A 19695-nucleotide genomic window follows, 5' to 3' on the forward strand; every position below is an offset into this window, starting at 1 on the left:
AAGACAATCTGAAACATATAGCAACAAAAAAAGTGAAAGTAAATATTTTTTTTATTTTTGTACAATATCTTCTCATCAAGGAGAAGTAAAGTGACTCCTATGAATGTACCACGCTTCTTGATGTTTTTAGAGTCCAAAAATGGAGAAGCCAAGCAGCAATGAACTACGACATCTACCGAGGCGGAGAGCTCTGAAGGCTGATTTCCCAACAACAACATCTGAAGAAGACATTGTAGAAGAATCATTGTATGCTTGATAAAGGAGATTAAGAGACACTGGTTTAGAAGGTTCATCCAACTCTCAATCCTCTGCAATTTATAGCATTTTGGGTTAAATGAAAATATCATTTACCAGAGAGATCAAGAGAAATACGTTGAACAATAGAGGAGTCTAAGAGTTTAGAGAGAAGAATTCAATGTTTTTGGAGTGAATAGCGGAAACGTGGATTGAAGAGACGAAGAACGACAATGGAACCCTAATGACTAAACCGAGCCGGGTAACGAAATCAAAACGGAAGAGAAAACAATGATCAAACCAAACCGAATGTGGATCCCACAATCATTAAAAAAACGCTGACGTGGACACTCTCAAAAGAGAGAAAAGTGCCCCATTATATATATGATTATGAGCAACACTCTATTTGTCAACTAAGGACATGTTCGTTTCATCATCCCCTGACAAAATTCATCTGGATGGAGATGAGAATTTTGTTTGTTTATGTATTAAAAGTAAAAATCATCTAGATGACTAATTTGGATAAGTTTTAAAAATTTATGTTTAATTTTGAAAAACAGTTGACTGATCCAAAGTGAACCATATAAATGGAGATGGTTTTGGTAAAATGGTACAATATCTATCTTATTAAAACAGAAACATTCTGTTGGACCTAACATTTATTTTGTAAGTTTTTAAATTAAATACACATTTATACTTTATAGTTAAACCTACATTAAATCACTAATGTTACTTTCTTTATACTACTATCCATGTTTCCAAACAATATACTTATTTTTTTATACTATTATCAATGTTTCCAAACAATATATTTTTATACTACTATCAATGTTTCCAGACAATACAATAATTAATCTTAGTTATTTTATATCTATCATTTTCTCTTTAAAATTTTGTAGAAACGTCATAATTTCATAAATTGCAAAATAATGAACTTTAAAATTTGGATTATAAGATTACATATCGGTCATCCATCAGTCATCCATCAGTACAATCGGTTAGTCTCGAGGTTTAGTGATTTTTTTAATATGAATATTTTAAAAACCGAAATTGAATTGTCAGATCTCCGGATTAACGGATATAATCAAAATCGGGTTGAATTTAAAAACATTGATTTAAATGCAAAAATATTTTAAATACACACTCTTTAAAAATTACCAAAATATTTGTCAAATTATTAGTGAAATTTTTTATCGTAAAATATTCCGCGCTTCCAAAGCGCGGGTCAAAATCTAGTATCTATTATAACTCTATAGATCGCTCATAATGGTTTTCCTTTTTTTTTCTTTATATCAACATTTTCTTCAAAAACAAAAGATGCTCTATGATTGTTAATAACAAAATCACTATTAATGAATTAAAAATTACATATAATTATCATCAGTATAATTGATTTTACTTTTTATTTAAAAATTTATGTTAGTTAGAAGTTTCCTTCTTCAATAAATTTAACATAAATAGAATATTTAAGTAATAATCAAACCACTAGATATTACATATTTAAAATGACATATCTAATTAAAAATATAATATTATTCAAGTAATAATCAAACCAATTAGAAATCACATATTCAAAATCACATGTCTAATTAAAAATATAATATTATTTATTTAAATTATACATATAAATTAAAAAATAATTTAAAGAAGTTGAGAAATTGATTAATAGTTTAATTTAACCTCTTCAATCATCTTTGATCATCTTGTTGCTTCTGTTTTGTTTGGCTCCATTGTTAGCAGAGGATCTACTCCCATTTGGACATCGTGGGAAGAAATATCTTATTAGGTATTGAGCCTTATCATCATAGCACATTCATCATTTTTTCTTCGAAACTATTTTGTCTGCATAATTTAAAAAATTTCTTATTAGGTATTGAGCCTTATCATCATAGCACATTCACCATTTTTTCTTCGAAACTATTTTGTCTGCATAATTTAACCGCGTGTTTTTAAGAACTCGTCTAACATGTATTGCATTGTGCAAATTTTGTTTTTATAAAAACATAATCATAAGTAATGAGATTGGTCAAAATATTCAAATCCAAACTGCATAATTGAGCTCAATCCAAAAAGTAATATTGAACCCAAGCAAAGCAGATTAAATATTCGAATGGATCCTAAAATTTAATAACTAAAATATCTACCTATTTTTCATCCAAATATCAAAATTGAACCTGTTTTCATGTTAATATTAGGTATAATTTTATCATCTTAAACCAGTGATTACCAACATGAAAGCATCCATGTGGGGAAAATCCCAATAAGCTCGTTTTGATTTAAATCTGTATCAGCATGCACAAAGTTACCGTCTCTGGCTTCTTCAGTCTCTGAACTCTCATCTCAAGTCATCTCATATTCATTATGAACCATCTTGAACTGCTTACTAGTAGCACTACAAAAGAAAGAATCATACAACCTTCGTGACAATATAACAAAGAAGAATTAAAGACAAGAAAAACATTCGATTACTCTATCACTAGGACTGTGGAAGCAGTTGGAGATCGATATATCGGGGCAACCAGATCGTGAGGAAGCTTACCAATGTCAACGTTGAACTTCTCATGTGATTCTGCTTGCTCCACTGTCACTAGACGTTCCAGACCCATTTCGACCTCCATTGAGTAGAAATCTCTTAGGATGAAATGCCTCCCTTGGTATCTAACAGCACCAGTTACTAACTTCAATCTCACATTTGTTTGGTTATCTACTAACCACTAATCTCCTGGACCCAAGATTAACTATACCATTATCATAGCACATTCACCATCTCTTCTTCAAAACTCTATTTTTCTACATATTTAAGCGCATATTTTAGTTTATTTCGAATAACCAAAACCGAAACAGAGTAATACATCATCTAACATGTATCGCAATATACAAATTTTGTTTTTATAAAAACATTATCATAAGTAATGGGCTTGGAAAAAATATTCAAATTCGAATAACCTCATTGAACTCAATCCAGAAAAGTAATATCGAATCCGAACCAAAAATGATTAAATACTTGAATAGATCTTACATTTTAATATCTAAAAATATCTATCTACTTTTCATCCAAATATCAAAACCGAACCTGTTTTCATGTTAGTGTTAGGTATAATTTTATACTATTCAAATTTATATATTATTTTATTTTCAAATATCAGAATTTTTTTATATTTCTTACATAATTTCAGTGGGTACCCAACACAAACTGAAATTTATAAATATGTGAATAAGATTTAAAATTTTTAATCCTAAAATTCCAAAAACCGAATAAGTCTGAATCAAACCCGAACAAGTACACAATCAAAATATATAAGATTATGTGTTTAATTTATTTCCTAATATATATTATGTGTTTAATATATTTCCTGATAATAATGGTAAAATGTTTATTTCGGTATATATATGAAACTGAGATGTTTATTATTTAATTTAATAGCATTATATATATTATAAATTTATTTGTATTTATAAGTAATATATAATAATTATTTAATTATAATGAAACATGTTTTTCTAAATTTTCTATTTTTTATGTTTTATATTATATTTTTGAAAATATATATTAATTTTTAGATTACATTCTTTTAAAAATTTGCAAAAAGATTTTTTTTGAAGAAATATTTAAATATTTACTTGAATAATTAAGTTGTTAATTGACATATTAATTTGAATATAATAATATAATATGAAAGATCAGGTCCAAATAGTGAAAGACCTTTTACTGAATTTATTTTCTTGGTGTTGAGTGTGTATCCTTGGATAGAAAGAATAACCCGCACAAACAAATGGGATCTGAAAATTTGTTGCGGAAGAGGAGAAGATTAAACTCCCTTACTGAACCAATATCGGTTCTTATTAGATTCAACCAAATACTGAGAAAAAGAATAAGCTCGATACTCAGCTCAGATTTGATTGAAAACACAACAAAATTCGCCAAGCGAAGGAAAGATCCGCAAACGGAAACAAAAATCGATCAACTGATCGAATATCTTACAGTCAAAAACAGTAGAACATCTCTCAATCCCTCTGAAAGATTTTTTTTGATAAGAGGGAAGTTGAGAGAGATTTCTCTCTCTATAGGAAGAGAGAGAACTCTTGGGTTTGATATTATGAAGTCTATCGGCTTTTAGTAAAGTTTCTCGGCAGACAGGAGGCGGTGGTGATGGATTGATATCGGCTGGTTCAACAGAGGTTTAGTAGAGTCGGCGTCTCCTTATGTTGATGACGGTCCGGCAAAAGATCTCATGTTGGTCAATCGAGCTTTCTCTGAATTATCATCTGCGGTAGTTGAGTTTCCATAACACAAACAAAGGTTGAAGCGTAAGAAGGAGTTGGAAGGTATTGGCGTCTGCAGCGAGGTTTCAAATGGATTCTATGGCGTTGAGAAGCAAAGATGGAGGTTTGGTGCATAACAATCCCGACGGTGAAGAATTACGGCGAGTGTGAACACCGTGTTGCATGACAGACACGTAACAATGCATGTGTCTTGTGTTTCTTCATCAAGAGTCACGTGGAAAGGACAGCAATTCATAAACCGACTTTCATTTTGGGCTTAATGACTATTGGGCTTCTCGTTATGTTTAATGTTTAATGAACCTCAGTTTATGTAACGTACAATACCTTGTAAAATTGTCCATTGGACTAGATCAATGAAATATGTTGCAAAAAAAAAAGAATTTATTTTCTTGGTGTTGATAAAGAATACAACAAACAATGAAATCCAAATATTAGGATGAACCAAAAGAGGGATTAGTCTTATTTATTCATAAATCTTGCAGCTGCAGCAGCTTTGATTGGGTTCGTGGGACCTGTATCAGCCATAGGATCAGTACTTGCCGGGACAGATTACTGTGGACTTGACCACGTGATGATGGTGGCGTGCGGTGTATTGCTGCCTAGTTTCTGGCAGGTGATAAAGAGAGCGATGAAGTTAGAGAGAAAGATAAGGCAGTGTGGGATGGTGCTGGGAGTATGTGCGGTTGTGTGTCTGACTTTCCCTAGACGGGTTTGCTTGCACACGCCGTACTGCAATTCTGCACCCTGAGGCTGTTAGATAATTGATTCATGGAAGCAAGAGCCACCTTTTGTGAAAAGACGAACTCAATAAGCTCTTTAGTTATAGCACTCAGCAAAATGAACCATAAATGCGTGTAACTAAAAACCATTGAATCATGAAAACCCTTTTATTGAATTTATTTTCTTGGTAAATGTAGATAAAGAAAACAACAAACAATGAAAATCCAAATATTAGGATGAACCTAAAGAGGGACCAGTCTTATTTATTCATTCATAAACATAACACAACTCTAAAAAAGTCTCAAGCTTTTATCATTGAAGAAGGAACCTCTCTTTAGTTCCTATGAACAAGTGAAAACAAAGAGGAGAGCTTCCAAAAGATAAACGATGAGATTCAAACATCCTTCACCTTCACATGAATCTCCGTCTTCTCCTCCTCCTCAACTGCAACCTCCTCCTTCTTCCTCTCCACAGACTGTGATCCAGTCATCCTCGCCAACAAAACAAAAGACATCCCTCCCACAACATTGTTCACACACCTCAACACAAACACACTCGTCTTAAACACCACAGGCGGCATCGCCCTCGCAAGCAAGAACTCAACCCCGTTCAACGTCTGGTACCTCACGTTAGCGCTCACACCCATATGAGTCGCCCAAGTCAGCGAATTGAGCACCGTCGGCGGCGGTTTGTTGGGCGTCTCGAACCCCGGATCCATCTTCTTCCTCAGAACAATCAACCCGTTAGAGATAGCCGTTCCGACAAGACCAGCAGCTAACCCCACAGTCGCAAAAACCATTCCTTTGTACACAAGAGTCCCGAAACGGTTCATTACAGTGAATCCCCCCTGTTCGAACATATGCCCCGAAGGACAGTGCTTAAAGATTCCGGGTAAGCTCTGTGAGACACCAGCGGTGGCCGCGGTGGGAGCCAAGAGGTACATGAGCATGAAGTTGAGAATCGAACCCACGACGAGGGTTGAGAAGACGAAGTCTAGCTCGTTTAATCCGAAGTTGGGGCGCGACGCCATGTCTCCGAGGACGCATGCGGTGACTCCGACGAGCTCTTCCATGAGGACCTTGAAAGGGAACTGAGGATCTGCCGCGACTCGTGATCTCCATCCTTCGATGAACATACCTATCGGTCCCCATGATGAAGACGACGATGATCCTTCTTGCTCTTCTCCGTCGTCTCCTCCTCCTCCTCCGCTTCCACCGCCTGAGCCTGGATTACCGAAGTTTCCGCCGCCGCCACCGCCTGCTGCGGCGCATGGGATTGCGAGGTTTGGAGAGGAGAAGTTGGTGTGGAGTGAGCAGACGGATCCGCTTCGTGGAAACGAGAGGATGATTCTTGGATCGCGAGAGAGGTTGATGGCTCTGGAAGGTGGAAGATTCGGATTCGGATTCGATTTCGCTGACAGATGAAGACGCGCGATAGCATTAGTAGCCATCTTCGGGTGATTGATTCTCTCGGAAAATTCGAATTTTTTTGTTCCTTTAGAATCTTATGATTGAAAACACGGCGGAGAGAGTGTTTGCAAACCTCATCTACCTTTTTTTAACAAAAACCCTACTTCTTCTTGTTGTTGTAATAAAAACTCAATCGGCACGTGCGAAATTTAAAGCAGCTCTCCACGTGTCATAAGGCTCAACTACTTAACTTCACCTACATACAAAACCATGTTGCGCTTACCCCACCAAGTCACACCACCACCATTGTTGATTTTTTTTTCTTTTGTGTGGGATACACTTTTCTTTTGGAGATGACATATCATAGTGGATGTATTGGGCTTTAAAAGCCCAAAAGCCCATTTGTTTTGTCAATCGAGTGACTCAATTTGAGTCTGTGTTCTCAAACTCTCAAATCATTTGGTGAAGTTTGGATATTTGATAGAGAGAGAGAGCGAGGAGCAGAATCAAGAAGGAAGGAGAAGATGTCGTTGGTGTGGCTAGAAGCGGCTCTGCCTCTGGGAATCATCGGAGGGATGCTCTGTATCATGGGCAATTCTCAGTACTACATCCACAAAGCTTATCATGGCCGTGTATGACTTTTTCTTCCCCCTTTCTTTCTTTCATTTGGATCTCTCTGTCTCCGGATCCCGAATTTGAGTTTTTTTTTTTATGATTTTGAATTTTTGGGGATTGAGCAGCCGAAGCACATCGGGCACGATGAATGGGATGTTGCTATGGAGAGACGCGATAAGAAAGTCGTCGAGAAAGCCACATCTCCTTCCTCATGATCAGGTCTGTTTTGTTTTTTCCTATAAGCTTTTAGTGTGTCAGGTTTGAATGTGTGTTGTCTTAAACTGAAAAGCTCTCTGTCGAGGAATGACTGTGATTCTGGTTAATTGATGATGACATTGCTCTTCTTATTTTCTTCTATAAAGCTGTAGGGCAGAGATTTTTTTTTTCTTTGTTATCGATGTAAATCTGAGTGATATGTTGATGTTATGTAGGGGCTTAGTGTGGTCCACAAATAAAAGGATACTCCAGAATTGAGAAGAAGAAGAAGCCGGAGAATCTAATTCTGTTGTTGCTGTTTGATTCTGTTTTCAAAAATTTAACAACCTTAATGACATTTGGTCGATAACTCGACTCTTTTTTTTGTGCTTGTTGTTAAGTTGCATGACATTTGGTTTACAACTACACTTCTTGCTGTGTGAATGTATTATGAATATCTCGAAAAATTGGCTCTCACCAAGAACTTCTGTGTGGATAGAATCCAATCCATCTTCAGTGTGTGTTTGTTAGGGGTAGGATCTTATACTGTACAGTGTGTATTGGTTGTTAGATTAAGAATAGGGGGAGATTGTGAAGATACTTGAGTGTCCATTGAAGCTTGTGTGATGATGAATCACATGGTTTTATGACTGGCTAATTAATAATGGTGGATGATGAATGAGGTCGGTGAAAGCCTTTGTTTTTTGCTTGCTGGGGGTCCCCTCGCTATGTCCCCTTTCAAGTGGCCTTTATTATCCTTTACTCCTTCAAAATGAAGCTTATAGCTACAACAAACACCACTGCTACTACTACCTTTAGAAGTGGGTTTCCAAATATCTGATGCAGTACTACAGGTTGAACACTTGATTCCCAGCGCTGTACTTTATGGAAGAACCTTCATCAGTATCATATATGGGGGGACATGTACTGCCCTGTGAAGGTAGATTGTAAATAAGCATCTTATAAAAAAACATTAAATATGCATGGGATAAGCATTTCGTTTAAGAAAAACGTGGACAAAATACTCTCAACTTTGGATCAAACGCAACAGAGCAGTAACTCCAGATTCCCTATGTAGTGGTTGCCGCAGACTGAGCTGCAGCTTCGGGACTTGCATAAGCAGAAAAACTGGAAACTGGCGAGCAGCTAAGTGGATATTGCATCGCTTGATTCTTGTATCTCTAGGCTTCTTCCCTTTATTTTATCTCGGATATCAAGTATTCTTGCCAGGTGAACAAGTATGCAGCTAAAAGGAGCAAACAAAGCGGAAGAAGTACTACTAAGGGATGGTGGCACATGACTTCCTGTATAGATTTTTGGAGTCCATTTCCAGGGCCAGGGGTCAACTCACCTCCCATACTAGCACAATTGTTGAGGGACTTACAATTGGAACCCCTGCTGCTACGTGCATGGCACCACTGTCCGTTATGATAGCATCAGCAGCAGCAATATTATTATATTAGTCCTTCGTAACATATAAAATAATCAATCTGTGTTTATACTCTTTTAGATACAAAAGAAAAACTTGTAATGAAACCGGATAGTATAGATAGAATCAAAGTAAAGACTAAGAAAAATATATTATAAGAAAATCATAGAGAGTTGGCAATTAAGAGTAGAAAAGAAAAATTGTTACAAAGAGATTTGACTATCAATGTGATTCGGGAAAGCATAGAGCGCATAAGTTCGGTGTATTTCTTCATTACGGACGGACATCTCAAATTCAAATCTTCTCCAGCTGTTTCTCACCGGATCACACAATAAAACATAAAACAATCGGCTATCCCTTTTCGGCACGTAAATAAACTCACCAGCATGAGTGGAACCCGTTAGTTTGAAACCCCGACCAAAGTCAGCAGAAGGTGAAAGTAACTCTTGTTCCACCGACCATATCTGTTTCTGTGCATCCTCCAAAATCCAGAACCTTCTATCATCCCAAGCATCAAAACAAGCTAACCATCCCTTATATGTTACCAGCTTCCGACAATACTTGGGAGGTACTCCTATCATATCAAACTTTTCAGATCTAACATCGAAACTCATTACAACTGTACCATAGTTCGCTTTCGCTAGATAATATATCACACCCTCGATGCATCGCCCATACGCATCACTGGCGGGACGATGCTTACGATTAGCTCTGAGCCTCTGACCGTTCTCCATGATTCTTCTCGAGATGATCCCAACGTAAAAACTCGGCACACGTAACAAGTCCTTTTAAAGGGAACGCACACTACTTTGTGTTTACCTTCGACGGGATCATATCCTAACAACAGTGTCGACCTCTTCCAGTCCTTGCAGGGCTCTGGTATCTTTGGTAACCTTACGAAACTCCTAGTGCTAGGGCTCCAGACTATAGGCTTTATTAATTCAAAGCAGATCAAACCGTGGACTGATTCGGTAGATATGCAGTGAACAAAATTTACTGGGAGTTTCGTCTAGGGATGTGTAAACGGGTCAGAAGCCCGCGGGCCTAACGGGCAATTTCTAAACGGGCGGCGCCCGTACCCGTTTAATTCTATATAAAGTCATAACGGGCTCATACGGGGTCGGCCCGCTAAGAGTGTTTGTTAAACGGGTTTACCCGCGAATAAAAGGGTACCCGTTTATTTTTATATTTTTCCAGAATATACGCGTATTCCTTTTGATTTTCAGAATATACGAATCTTGCCGTCAGTTTTTAACTTCTTCTAAGCTCTATGTCTATGAAATTCAGAAACATATGATATGAATCAAATTTGAGAAACAATATCGTGGGTCTCTTCGTTTTCTTCACTAAGAGAAAGTAAGCATCTCTTTTCAGCTTTCTGATTTTGATTCTGGGTTGCAGGCTGCTTTGATACAGAGCCATCGACATCGATCGGCCACCTCCTGCCAAGGACACGGTGCCATCTCAGTCTCTCGATCAAAATCATTCCTTTTTCTCTAGTTTAGGGAATAAATTACTCTTTCTTATGTTTTGGTTTAGTATATTTTCAGATAACGAGGAGATGGAGATTAAAAAAGGAGGATGAAGTAAACCTTAAGTAATTTCAGATATTATGTTTCAGATCCTGATTTGTTTTCTCGGATTGAATCGTATCTTCAGTAGATATTGAATTCTTCCTATTTCATTAAAACTCTCACAGAATATAAATAATAGCAAAAAGAAATAAAAAATACTTTAAAACTCTCACATAATATAAATAATAGCAAAAAGAAATAAAAAAATAAACGGGCCACGGGTCTAAACGGGTACTTCCAAGTTAAACGGGCTCGTGGCTAAATGGGCTTTATCGGATTCGTGGTTAAACGGGCGTAAGGTTAACGGGCTGTAAACGGGGCGGGCCCAAACGGGCAGGGTTTAAACGGGCTCGGGTAGCCCGTTTTAACATCCCTAGTTTCGTCTCATGTTGATGATCGAAAGACAGAGAAGTAGAGTAGGACCAGCTGTTGGAGTTCTGATGAGTGTGCTGTGGAATAGAGGAAACAAACAATTCGTCATCTTTTTGGAAACAAAGAAGAAGGCGCGCCCGTGCCCGTGGGAAAGATGGGTCGGAGGTGATTTTTTTTTTTTTTTTTTTTTTTTTTTTTTTTTTTTTTTGCGATATTACTTAGTTCTTTGTCTGTTTAAAGGCTTCAGGGAACTTGCTACTCTGAGGTGGAAAAGTAAAGTTCTTTAGGAGCAATGCATGTTATGTTGAGTTTTGTATGCTTGATAGATTGTACTAGGCTCTTCAAATTGAAGCTTATAGCTACAACAAACACACTACTACTACCTTTTTTGAAGAATGCTAAACTCAAAGTTGAATATATGGCAAAAACAAGTATATATTATATATCCACACTATAATCAACTCCAAATTTTAGGGGAAAATACATCCAAAAAATCATACAAACCGGCCTTTTCTTCACTTATCCTCCTCAAGCTAGCTACACAGCACTATCACTCGGTAAGGAGGAGGAAGTAAAGGTTATCAGCTCGATGCTAAAATCTGTTAATCCTCTGTGACAAATCTAGCGTGCTCCATCCCAGGAGGTGATAAAGGAGGGATAGCTGATTCAGTTCCTAGAAGGTGCCTTGCTGAGACGCCCTGAGACTCCTTTTCCTTTGAAGGAAGGGAATCAGATGAAGAGTTGCTTTTGTTCATTGATGCTAAGAACTGTTTCTTTGAAAGATTTGTTGAAGCTGATGAGACAACCGAGCTGAACACACCAGACTCTTTCAATGCTTGTATAACAACCTGCATTCATAAGACCAAAAGGTTATTTGACACTCCAAAACTCTTGTGTCTGAAAATTTCTGTAATGAGTTGATGAGTAGTTTCTTACCATTGGTGAATAAATGCGAGTCAGAATACCCTTCCTAAGGAGTTTCATCTTCACCTCTTTGTCTCCCCACACAACATGTTCACGGTACCTAAACAGGACACAGGTTACTCTTGTATCAAAAACACTCCTTGTTCAAAGAGTATAAAAACTTCTCAACCATGAACAAGAAAAAGAATGCAGTTATGAGGCTAAGGCTCTTCTTCTTACCAGCTTATCATTTCATCTTCAGTTGCTGTTGACGCAATTATAAATGCCTACAAAATTGTTTCATCATCCAGACGACATCGTAAAACAGTACGTGGGATTGAACCACATTAAGAAATGATGACTTTGAGGAATTGAAAAGAGATGTTAAAGAAAAGATGCTTACAGATCTATCGAAATCCAACATAAAGCATCTTTTCACGTCTTCTTTTGTAGGCTTGCAGCCACATCGGTCACGCCTGGATGTTAGGTCAGAGAACTTGGCATATGTGTAGTGTAAGACAGCAGCCTCCTCCAGTTTTATCTCACTGCCAATAAATAACAAATTAATATTTCTAAAACATGATTTGAGCCGTAACTACAATCCACTAGTTACAGACTAAAACAAAAGTCTTATCATGTTCCTCAACTCAACCAATATAATTTACTTATGCTTGAATAGTATGATCAACGTACTTGGGAGTTTTCATGTAATTATGCCATCTGTGTGCTCCATTTGGTCGGAGGTGGTCTTGAACCCGAGCAACTGATTTGCCGTTTCCATAAGTCAAGAAGTAGTTTGGATTGTTTCGGGTTGCTTCTTTGTACATTCCAAAATATGTATCTTTTGGAAGATGGTCATAGTTCTTTTTAAACATTGACACCTGAATGCATCATACAAAAACAAAAAGAATATAAACGTTGACACCACAACTCTTCAATTTAGTTGAGTATCTTTGAGATTAAAAAGGAGAAAGAAGCTGAGTTATACCTCTGTGAAAGGATCCTTGATATCATCTCTTTCTACGCTGCTTTCCTAAACAACAACAAAACCCAAAACAATACTTCATATTAAGGCCCTGATCCTATAAGGCGCTCTAACAGTCACCAAACTAAGCTTAAATAAGCGATGCAAGAAATGTTTTGACTCACATAATTTGGGAAAATAACCATATCCACATTTGGAGGAACATCAAGAAGCAACCGTCTCAACGAGTACTCACGAGCACCTGCTGGGTATATCAGCTCATCTGTATCAAGATGAAGTATCCATTCCATGCCCGCATCCTGATATATTTAATAAGAACAAAACAAAAGTGATTAGAACATGAGACCTGAACAAAAATCAACCAAAAAAAATTACTTACCCTTGCCATGACAATAGCCATTTCCATGTTGAGAGATTGCTTAACAAACAACTCGTAATTGCATGGCTTGTAAAAGAACGAAGATAGCCACGTCTCATTCCAAATCCGACTGATGAAGCAAAAAAACAAAATTGGTCAGTAGTAGTAGATGATACAACATTGCTACAATCTCCAGAACAGAGAAAGACAAAAATACAGTCTACTAACCTCTTTGCCTGCTTCTCCTCTAGATCTTTTGTCCTGTATATCACCTTAACCCCCTGTAAGAGACAACAGACTACGTTTAGTTTACGGAGAATCACTTACCTCAACACACATTTGATACCTACAAGACTAAAGAGCTAGAGGCATACATCTAAAACTAGGAGATTAGTTAAACTCACAGGAATAGACTCGAGCACTTTAGAGATGGCGGGCGTAGCAGCTTTCCCTTCAACGAAAAGGAAAAAAGTGGAGACGCCAAGAACCTTATGGTAGAACATCCACGGCAAAATCTGATCCAATCCTGCTGATGTGCTAGTCGTTATACATATCTGCATCAAATTAACAATGCCCCAAATCATAAAGGTAACAACTTTACAAAACCCAAAATACAAGATCTGATTGAAAGCAGAGGACTTTATAACGAATTATATATACCTTAGGCTTTAAGTTAGAATCAACACCGAACTTCCAATCACCGTAGTAAGGAAACGAAGGGGAAGAGCTTCTAGCTAGATTCGAGCAGTCTGATGATGAGGACTGGTGAGCTTTCGGGGAGACGGATGAAACAGTCTCCATCCCCGGAAACACCTCGTGGTTGAGATCGGAGCCGACGCTTCCAGGGACTGAGGTCGAGGAGGCGATGGAAGCGGAGGCGGGATCGGCGAGGCCGCCGCCTCGCCATTGGAGGACGAAGGCGAGGCAGGCGAGGGAGACTGGGAGGAGAGTCAATAGAAGGAGAAGCCTTGAGACGAAAGAGTTGCTTGAGGAAGAGGAGGAGGAAGAAGAGATTAGGGGAGCTCGGTGCATCGATTTCATGGTGAATTTGAGATGAGAACAAATCTGATTCTGAGATCTAATCTATTTAAAAAAAAAAAAGAAACTGAAGGCTTTTAATAAATCTCAGATCATCTCTCTGTTCTTGAGAGATTTTCTTCTATTTAGTTTAGTTTCTTATGTTGTCCACGTGACATAGCTTTTTACTTCTTGTAATAATGGTGAGAGATCACCTAATTAAAAAACAATTTCTTTGCTTCTACGCTTTTGTAAGAAAAGCATCAGTTTCATGACCACTGCATTAAAAGCCCAATGGGCATAACGATAGACGGGTATATAAAATCCAGTTACATTGGGCCTAAACTAAACCCACAAGGAAGCCCTTTCAGTTATCTTTTCTATAAGATGTGTAGAAATAGAAATTTAGATAAAATAACATGTGGGGGTTCTGTATAATTCTTCTGTGATTTAGATGCTAATCAGTGAGGATGATAGACCCACTTGATCTAGTACATTGGGCGGCCGACAAAAAAAAAAAAATCAGTGAGGATGATTTGTTTGTTATGAGTGGGGGGGACAAGGCTCTACCTAGTAGACACTATCACTCCGTCGCTCATACTCACAACTAACAATGCCATCCATTTCAGCACGTTTAAAGTAGACTTATTATAGACTCCTCACTAGGAACATTCTTTAAACATCTGCAATTATGTAGCTACATAACTTAATTATCAATCTTTAATAATACTTTTATTAAAAGTCTCTCAAAGAATACTTAATAAAATATAAAAAAAATGAAAAGGAAGAAAATGATGGAGAAATGGTGAGAATGATTGATGGCTAGTTTCGATTACGATCGGCTCCAGACTCTTTGTTCGTTTCGATTCCAGTTTCACACTGTTCCGAATTCCACTCGATCGTTTACTCTCTCTGATGGCTGGTTTGTTGCCTTGTACAGTGCATTGTGCCTGATATGCTCTGATCTCAGTACTTAAGTAAATGAACAATGTGACATAACGCGTGGTTTCGTTTTGATTTTTTTTATCTCCAGCTTCCTAGCATTGGGATCAATCAGCAGTTCATCACGTTTACAAAGTGTTACCATGGAGTCTGACAAGTATATATGTGTACGAGAGGCTGCGCCGCAAAACAGTACTGCTGACTCTGCTCTTATGAACCCTAACTCAAGGATACTTGCCTTAAAAGGTATTTATTTGTCTGATTCCTTCTATTTAAGAAGCTTAAGTCGTGCTGCTTATCTTTTGTAATTATACACACGGAAGTGTTTTTAGAACTAACTTTGGCAACACCTATTTCGTTTTGCTCACAACATATGCTATCTCTTTGGGGATACTCAAATTGTACGTATCATGCTCACACCAATGCAAATTATCATTTCTCCGACAAAATTTAACAAATCCGATGTACGTATCATGCTCACTAACATAATTCCTCATATCATCATCACAATATAAAAATGTTAAAACACTATCTAAGAGGAAATAGTCTTCTGAACATCATGAAGCTCAAAATCAACGTACACATTTTATTTCATTCAATACTTGCAGTAAACATTCTTTGCGTTCCTATAATTAAAATTCACATGACAACATTCTAACAGCTCCATGTTCATGTTCATAATATCAAAGGTTCAACGCCTCAACGACCTAACTCAAAAAGGATATAAAACCAATCCTATCGCAAACACTGTCTATAAGATCATCACTGAACCCACAACTATAAGCAGATTGTAGAAACAACTATAAGCAGATTGTAGAAAATAAAGTATTAAATCGAGAACCCACGTGGATCCTTTCATGTAATAAAACATAATCCTGATAGAAAACATAGCTTCTATTTGGTCCAAACAAAAAAAAACATTCAAATTCAGATAGAGAAACCAACAAAACTCTCACAAATGTTTGGTTTCAAAAGAGAGAAAAGACAAAAGCAGGCGCTCCGAAACTACTTAGATCGCTGTCTCATCTTTCGTCTCTTCCTCTTCAACCTCCTCATACGCTTCTTCTTCCACTGATTCAAAACCAAAACAGAGAAACACACGTTAAACATCCTACCAACTACTTCTATTTCCCAGGATTAACATAAAAAAGAACATCACTCACCTTAGCTCTCATCCTGGTTTCGACAGATGATGTGCACTTTCCCTCTTCTGTTAGTGTTTTCGATTTCAGAAAATGAGAAGGAGCGGCGGAGATTCTGTTCGTCTTTCTCAGCTTACTCCCTTAAATGCAGCAAAACCCTAGAAACTCGTGTAATGGGCCCAACTTATTCATAGGCCCAATAAAGCCTAGTAAACTCGTTTGATGGGCTTTACTGATTCATAGGCCCAATAAAACCCAAAAACTTTTGTAACCATGCCTGCCGACATTGATATTCCGACAAGAGAGAAATTGAAAGAAGGTTGATGAATGATTGATTACATGGAGCTTACATTTCATTAAAGACCACAAACTATCCAGACAATTCTCGTTGAACTCAAACCCTAGAAATAAAAAAGAAACTATTCTTGACTTGCTCTCATCCAAAGGATCAATCTTTCCTCTTTCACCCCATGTCGAAACAAACTTACAGAGTGTGTTTCTGCTTTAACCGGAGGTTCCGGTACACCGCATCGGAGGCGCCGCGTGATGTCAAGACCCTTTTCGAAAAGTACTCGGAGAATGGCGTCATGACCGTGGATCATCTCCACAGGTTTCTGATCGATATTCAGAAGCAAGATAAAGCTACTAAAGAGGATGCACAGTCAATCATCAACTCTGCATCTTCACTTCTTCACAGGAACGGTCTCCAACTTGATGCTTTCTTCAAGTACCTTTTTGGTGACACTAACCCTCCGCTTGCTCTTCATGAGGTTTGATTCTCTCTTTTGTGTTCTGTCTTTTTGGCGAAGCTTTTATTAGGCAAGTTTCACTTACTGTTATATTACCCTTCACTCAAAGTCCATGACAATCTGATTTAATTATTTACTTAATGAATATTAGTGTTATTTTAGTTAATTCATTTAGTCTGATCCAAGAGTTTGAAGCAAATTTAACTCTTTTTTTTCTTTATATGACTAGAGCTATTTAATTTACAGAAAATAGCAGAAGCTATTTAATTTTTAAGCAAGTGCTCATGTATTTAATTAATTGACAAGTTCAAAATTATTTTAGTTTTCATTTTTTTTTCAATTGATTCTAAATTTCTAATGAATCCATTTCATGGTTTTTAGGTGCATCAAGACATGGATGCTCCTATATCACATTATTTCATATTCACCGGTCACAATTCATATTTAACTGGTAACCAGCTGAGCAGTGACTGCAGTGAGGTGCCTATTATTGATGCGTTGAAGAAAGGTGTCAGGGTGATTGAGTTGGATATATGGCCTAACTCCAACAAAAATGACATTGATGTTCTTCATGGAAGGTATAAAATTTACTTGTATTAATTGAATAAGTGCTTGTGGGATTTTACTTGTATACTGAACTACTCTTAACAGGACTCTCACTTCACCTGTGGAGTTAATCAAGTGTCTAAGAGCTATCAAAGAACATGCTTTTGATGTATCTGACTATCCTGTTGTTGTCACTCTTGAGGATCATCTCACTCCTGAACTTCAGTCCAAAGTTGCTGAGGTAGAGCCTCATTTGTTTTTTTTAATCTGTTTTAGTAGATCTGTGCATTAAACTTAGAGATGTGTTGTTCTTTGTTGTATTCTAGATGGTCACGGAGATATTTGGAGAGATCTTGTTCACTCCTCCTGTGGGAGAATCTTTGAAAGAGTTCCCATCACCAAACTCTCTAAAAAAGCGGATTATAATCTCAACTAAGCCCCCAAAAGAGTACAAGGAAGGAAAAGATGAGGAGGTGGTGCCGAAAGGTAAAGCCTTGGGTGATGAAGAAGTCTGGGGGAGAGAAGTTCCAAGCTTTATTGAGAGGAACAAAAGTGGTGACAAGGTTTGTATCTTTATTTTACTCATGTTGGGTGTCCATGTACAAAAAGTTGCTGATTGTCTTTCTTGTTGCAGGATGACTTAGATGATGAGGAGGAGGATGATGAAGATGATGATGATGTAGAGAAGTCCAAGAAGAATGCACCACCACAATACAAACATTTGATTGCAATCCATGCTGGCAAACCAAAAGGTGGGATCACTGCGTGCTTAGCGGTAGATCCTGACAAGGTAAGACGCCTTAGCTTGAGCGAAGAACAACTAGAGAAGGCAGCAGAAAAATATGCTACAGAGATTGTGAGGTAATCACATGGAGTTATTGTCATATAGTTTTGATATATCTTTTCCAGTTCAGTATGAATCATGTTTCATCATGGTGTGTGTGTGATGCAGGTTTACTCAGCAAAACCTGCTGAGGATTTACCCAAAAGGAACTAGAGTGACTTCATCAAATTACAACCCTTTGGTTGGGTGGAGCCACGGTGCTCAAATGGTGGCTTTCAATATGCAGGTCTCCTCATTCTCCATCACTTTTAACAGTACATCAAACCTTATTCTTCAGCTAAATCTATTTATGAATCATTTTTTCCCATGTACAGGGATATGGAAGATCACTGTGGCTGATGCAAGGAATGTTTAGAGCCAATGGTGGATGTGGATACATCAAGAAACCTGATATTCTGTTAAAAGGTGGCTCAGATAGTGACATCTTTGACCCAAAAGCTACTCTACCTGTAAAAACAACACTAAAGGTGAGAGATATATCTAATCTAAGTCTCTGTGGTCTTTGAAGTGAACTTCATTCATTTTTTTCTTTACCCTTTAGGTAACCATATACATGGGAGAAGGATGGTACTTTGACTTCCGCCACACACACTTCGATCAGTACTCACCTCCTGACTTCTACACGAGGGTAAACTTCAATTTTTCCCTTAGCTGTAGAAACTGTTCTTGGTCTCTTACAAGGTCATGAAAAAATTGTTTCAGGTGGGGATAGCTGGAGTTCCAGCGGATACAGTGATGAAGAAGACAAAGACGCTGGAGGATAACTGGGTGCCATCTTGGGATGAGGTGTTTGAGTTCCCACTGACGGTTCCGGAGCTGGCTCTACTGAGGTTAGAAGTGCATGAGTATGACATGTCGGAGAAGGATGATTTTGGAGGGCAGACATGCTTGCCTGTTTGGGAGCTGCAAGAAGGGATAAGATCGTTTCCTTTGCATAGCCGCAAAGGTGAGAAATACAAATCTGTTAAGCTCCTAGTGAGGTGTGAGTTTGTGTGATAAACTGAGATACGCTTAGTATTTAAGTAGCACAAGTTTGTGAACTTGGTTGCAAGGATTTGTTTGGTGTGTGCATGTGTGTGTGTGTGTGTTTGTAACACTGTCAGAGAGAATGTTTACTTTATTTGTTGAGTGTTGTAATATATGTGTAGAGTAAAAGCAAGAGAGAGATGGTCTTCTCTCATGTGTTGCATTGTATTGTTGAACACTATGAGTACAATGATGTCTTAAAAAATAATTTTTTTTAATATTTTTATATTAAGTTCAGTTTTATAGTAAATTGTGTGTTTAATGGTGTTTTATTTTTTTAATAATTAATTAAATTGGTTTAGTTTATGATTTCAATGCTATATTTTAAGGAAAAACATGTCTTAATATTTT

General features: G+C 37.4%; 4 protein-coding genes and 1 long non-coding RNA gene across 5 annotated transcripts; 1 reads left to right on the forward strand and 4 right to left on the reverse strand.

Moving 5' to 3' along the window:
* Nucleotides 1–5391: 5391 nt before the first annotated feature.
* On the reverse strand, nt 5392–6815 carry LOC108813320 (protein RETICULATA-RELATED 3, chloroplastic). The gene has a single exon (XM_018585848.2). The coding sequence runs from the start codon at nt 6686–6688 to the stop codon at nt 5633–5635; it is 1056 nt and encodes a 351-aa protein (XP_018441350.1). The 5' UTR covers nt 6689–6815; the 3' UTR covers nt 5392–5632.
* A 2168-nt stretch (nt 6816–8983) lies between these two features.
* On the reverse strand, nt 8984–9742 carry LOC108807539 (putative F-box protein At1g47790). Its single transcript, XM_056987465.1, has one exon. It carries the CDS (start codon nt 9618–9620, stop codon nt 9090–9092), a length of 531 nt encoding a protein of 176 aa, XP_056843445.1. The 5' UTR covers nt 9621–9742; the 3' UTR covers nt 8984–9089.
* Nucleotides 9743–11226: 1484 nt separating this feature from the next.
* LOC108813730 (glycosyltransferase-like KOBITO 1) lies at nt 11227–14274 on the reverse strand. Its single transcript, XM_018586370.2, has 11 exons — nt 13739–14274; nt 13483–13632; nt 13307–13359; nt 13100–13208; nt 12885–13019; nt 12724–12768; nt 12429–12616; nt 12139–12280; nt 11976–12022; nt 11769–11856; nt 11227–11680 (listed from the first exon to the last, which is right to left on the reverse strand). Exons 1-11 carry the CDS (start codon nt 14117–14119, stop codon nt 11435–11437), a joined length of 1584 nt encoding a protein of 527 aa, XP_018441872.1. The 5' UTR covers nt 14120–14274; the 3' UTR covers nt 11227–11434.
* A 1574-nt stretch (nt 14275–15848) lies between these two features.
* On the reverse strand, nt 15849–16384 carry LOC108812677 (uncharacterized). Its single transcript, XR_001943492.2, has 2 exons — nt 16201–16384; nt 15849–16108 (listed from the first exon to the last, which is right to left on the reverse strand). It is a non-coding gene; the product is annotated as an uncharacterized LOC108812677 (long non-coding RNA).
* A 119-nt stretch (nt 16385–16503) lies between these two features.
* On the forward strand, nt 16504–19558 carry LOC108812676 (phosphoinositide phospholipase C 2). Its single transcript, XM_018585001.2, has 9 exons — nt 16504–16949; nt 17310–17506; nt 17580–17715; nt 17801–18037; nt 18109–18335; nt 18427–18544; nt 18633–18785; nt 18860–18946; nt 19021–19558. The coding sequence occupies exons 1-9, from the start codon at nt 16650–16652 to the stop codon at nt 19312–19314; spliced, it is 1749 nt and encodes a 582-aa protein (XP_018440503.1). The 5' UTR covers nt 16504–16649; the 3' UTR covers nt 19315–19558.
* The last annotated feature ends 137 nt before the right edge of the window (nt 19559–19695 follow it).

This window comes from Raphanus sativus, chromosome 6 (assembly GCF_000801105.2).
Source record: "Raphanus sativus cultivar WK10039 chromosome 6, ASM80110v3, whole genome shotgun sequence".
Lineage (NCBI taxonomy): Eukaryota > Viridiplantae > Streptophyta > Magnoliopsida > Brassicales > Brassicaceae > Raphanus > Raphanus sativus.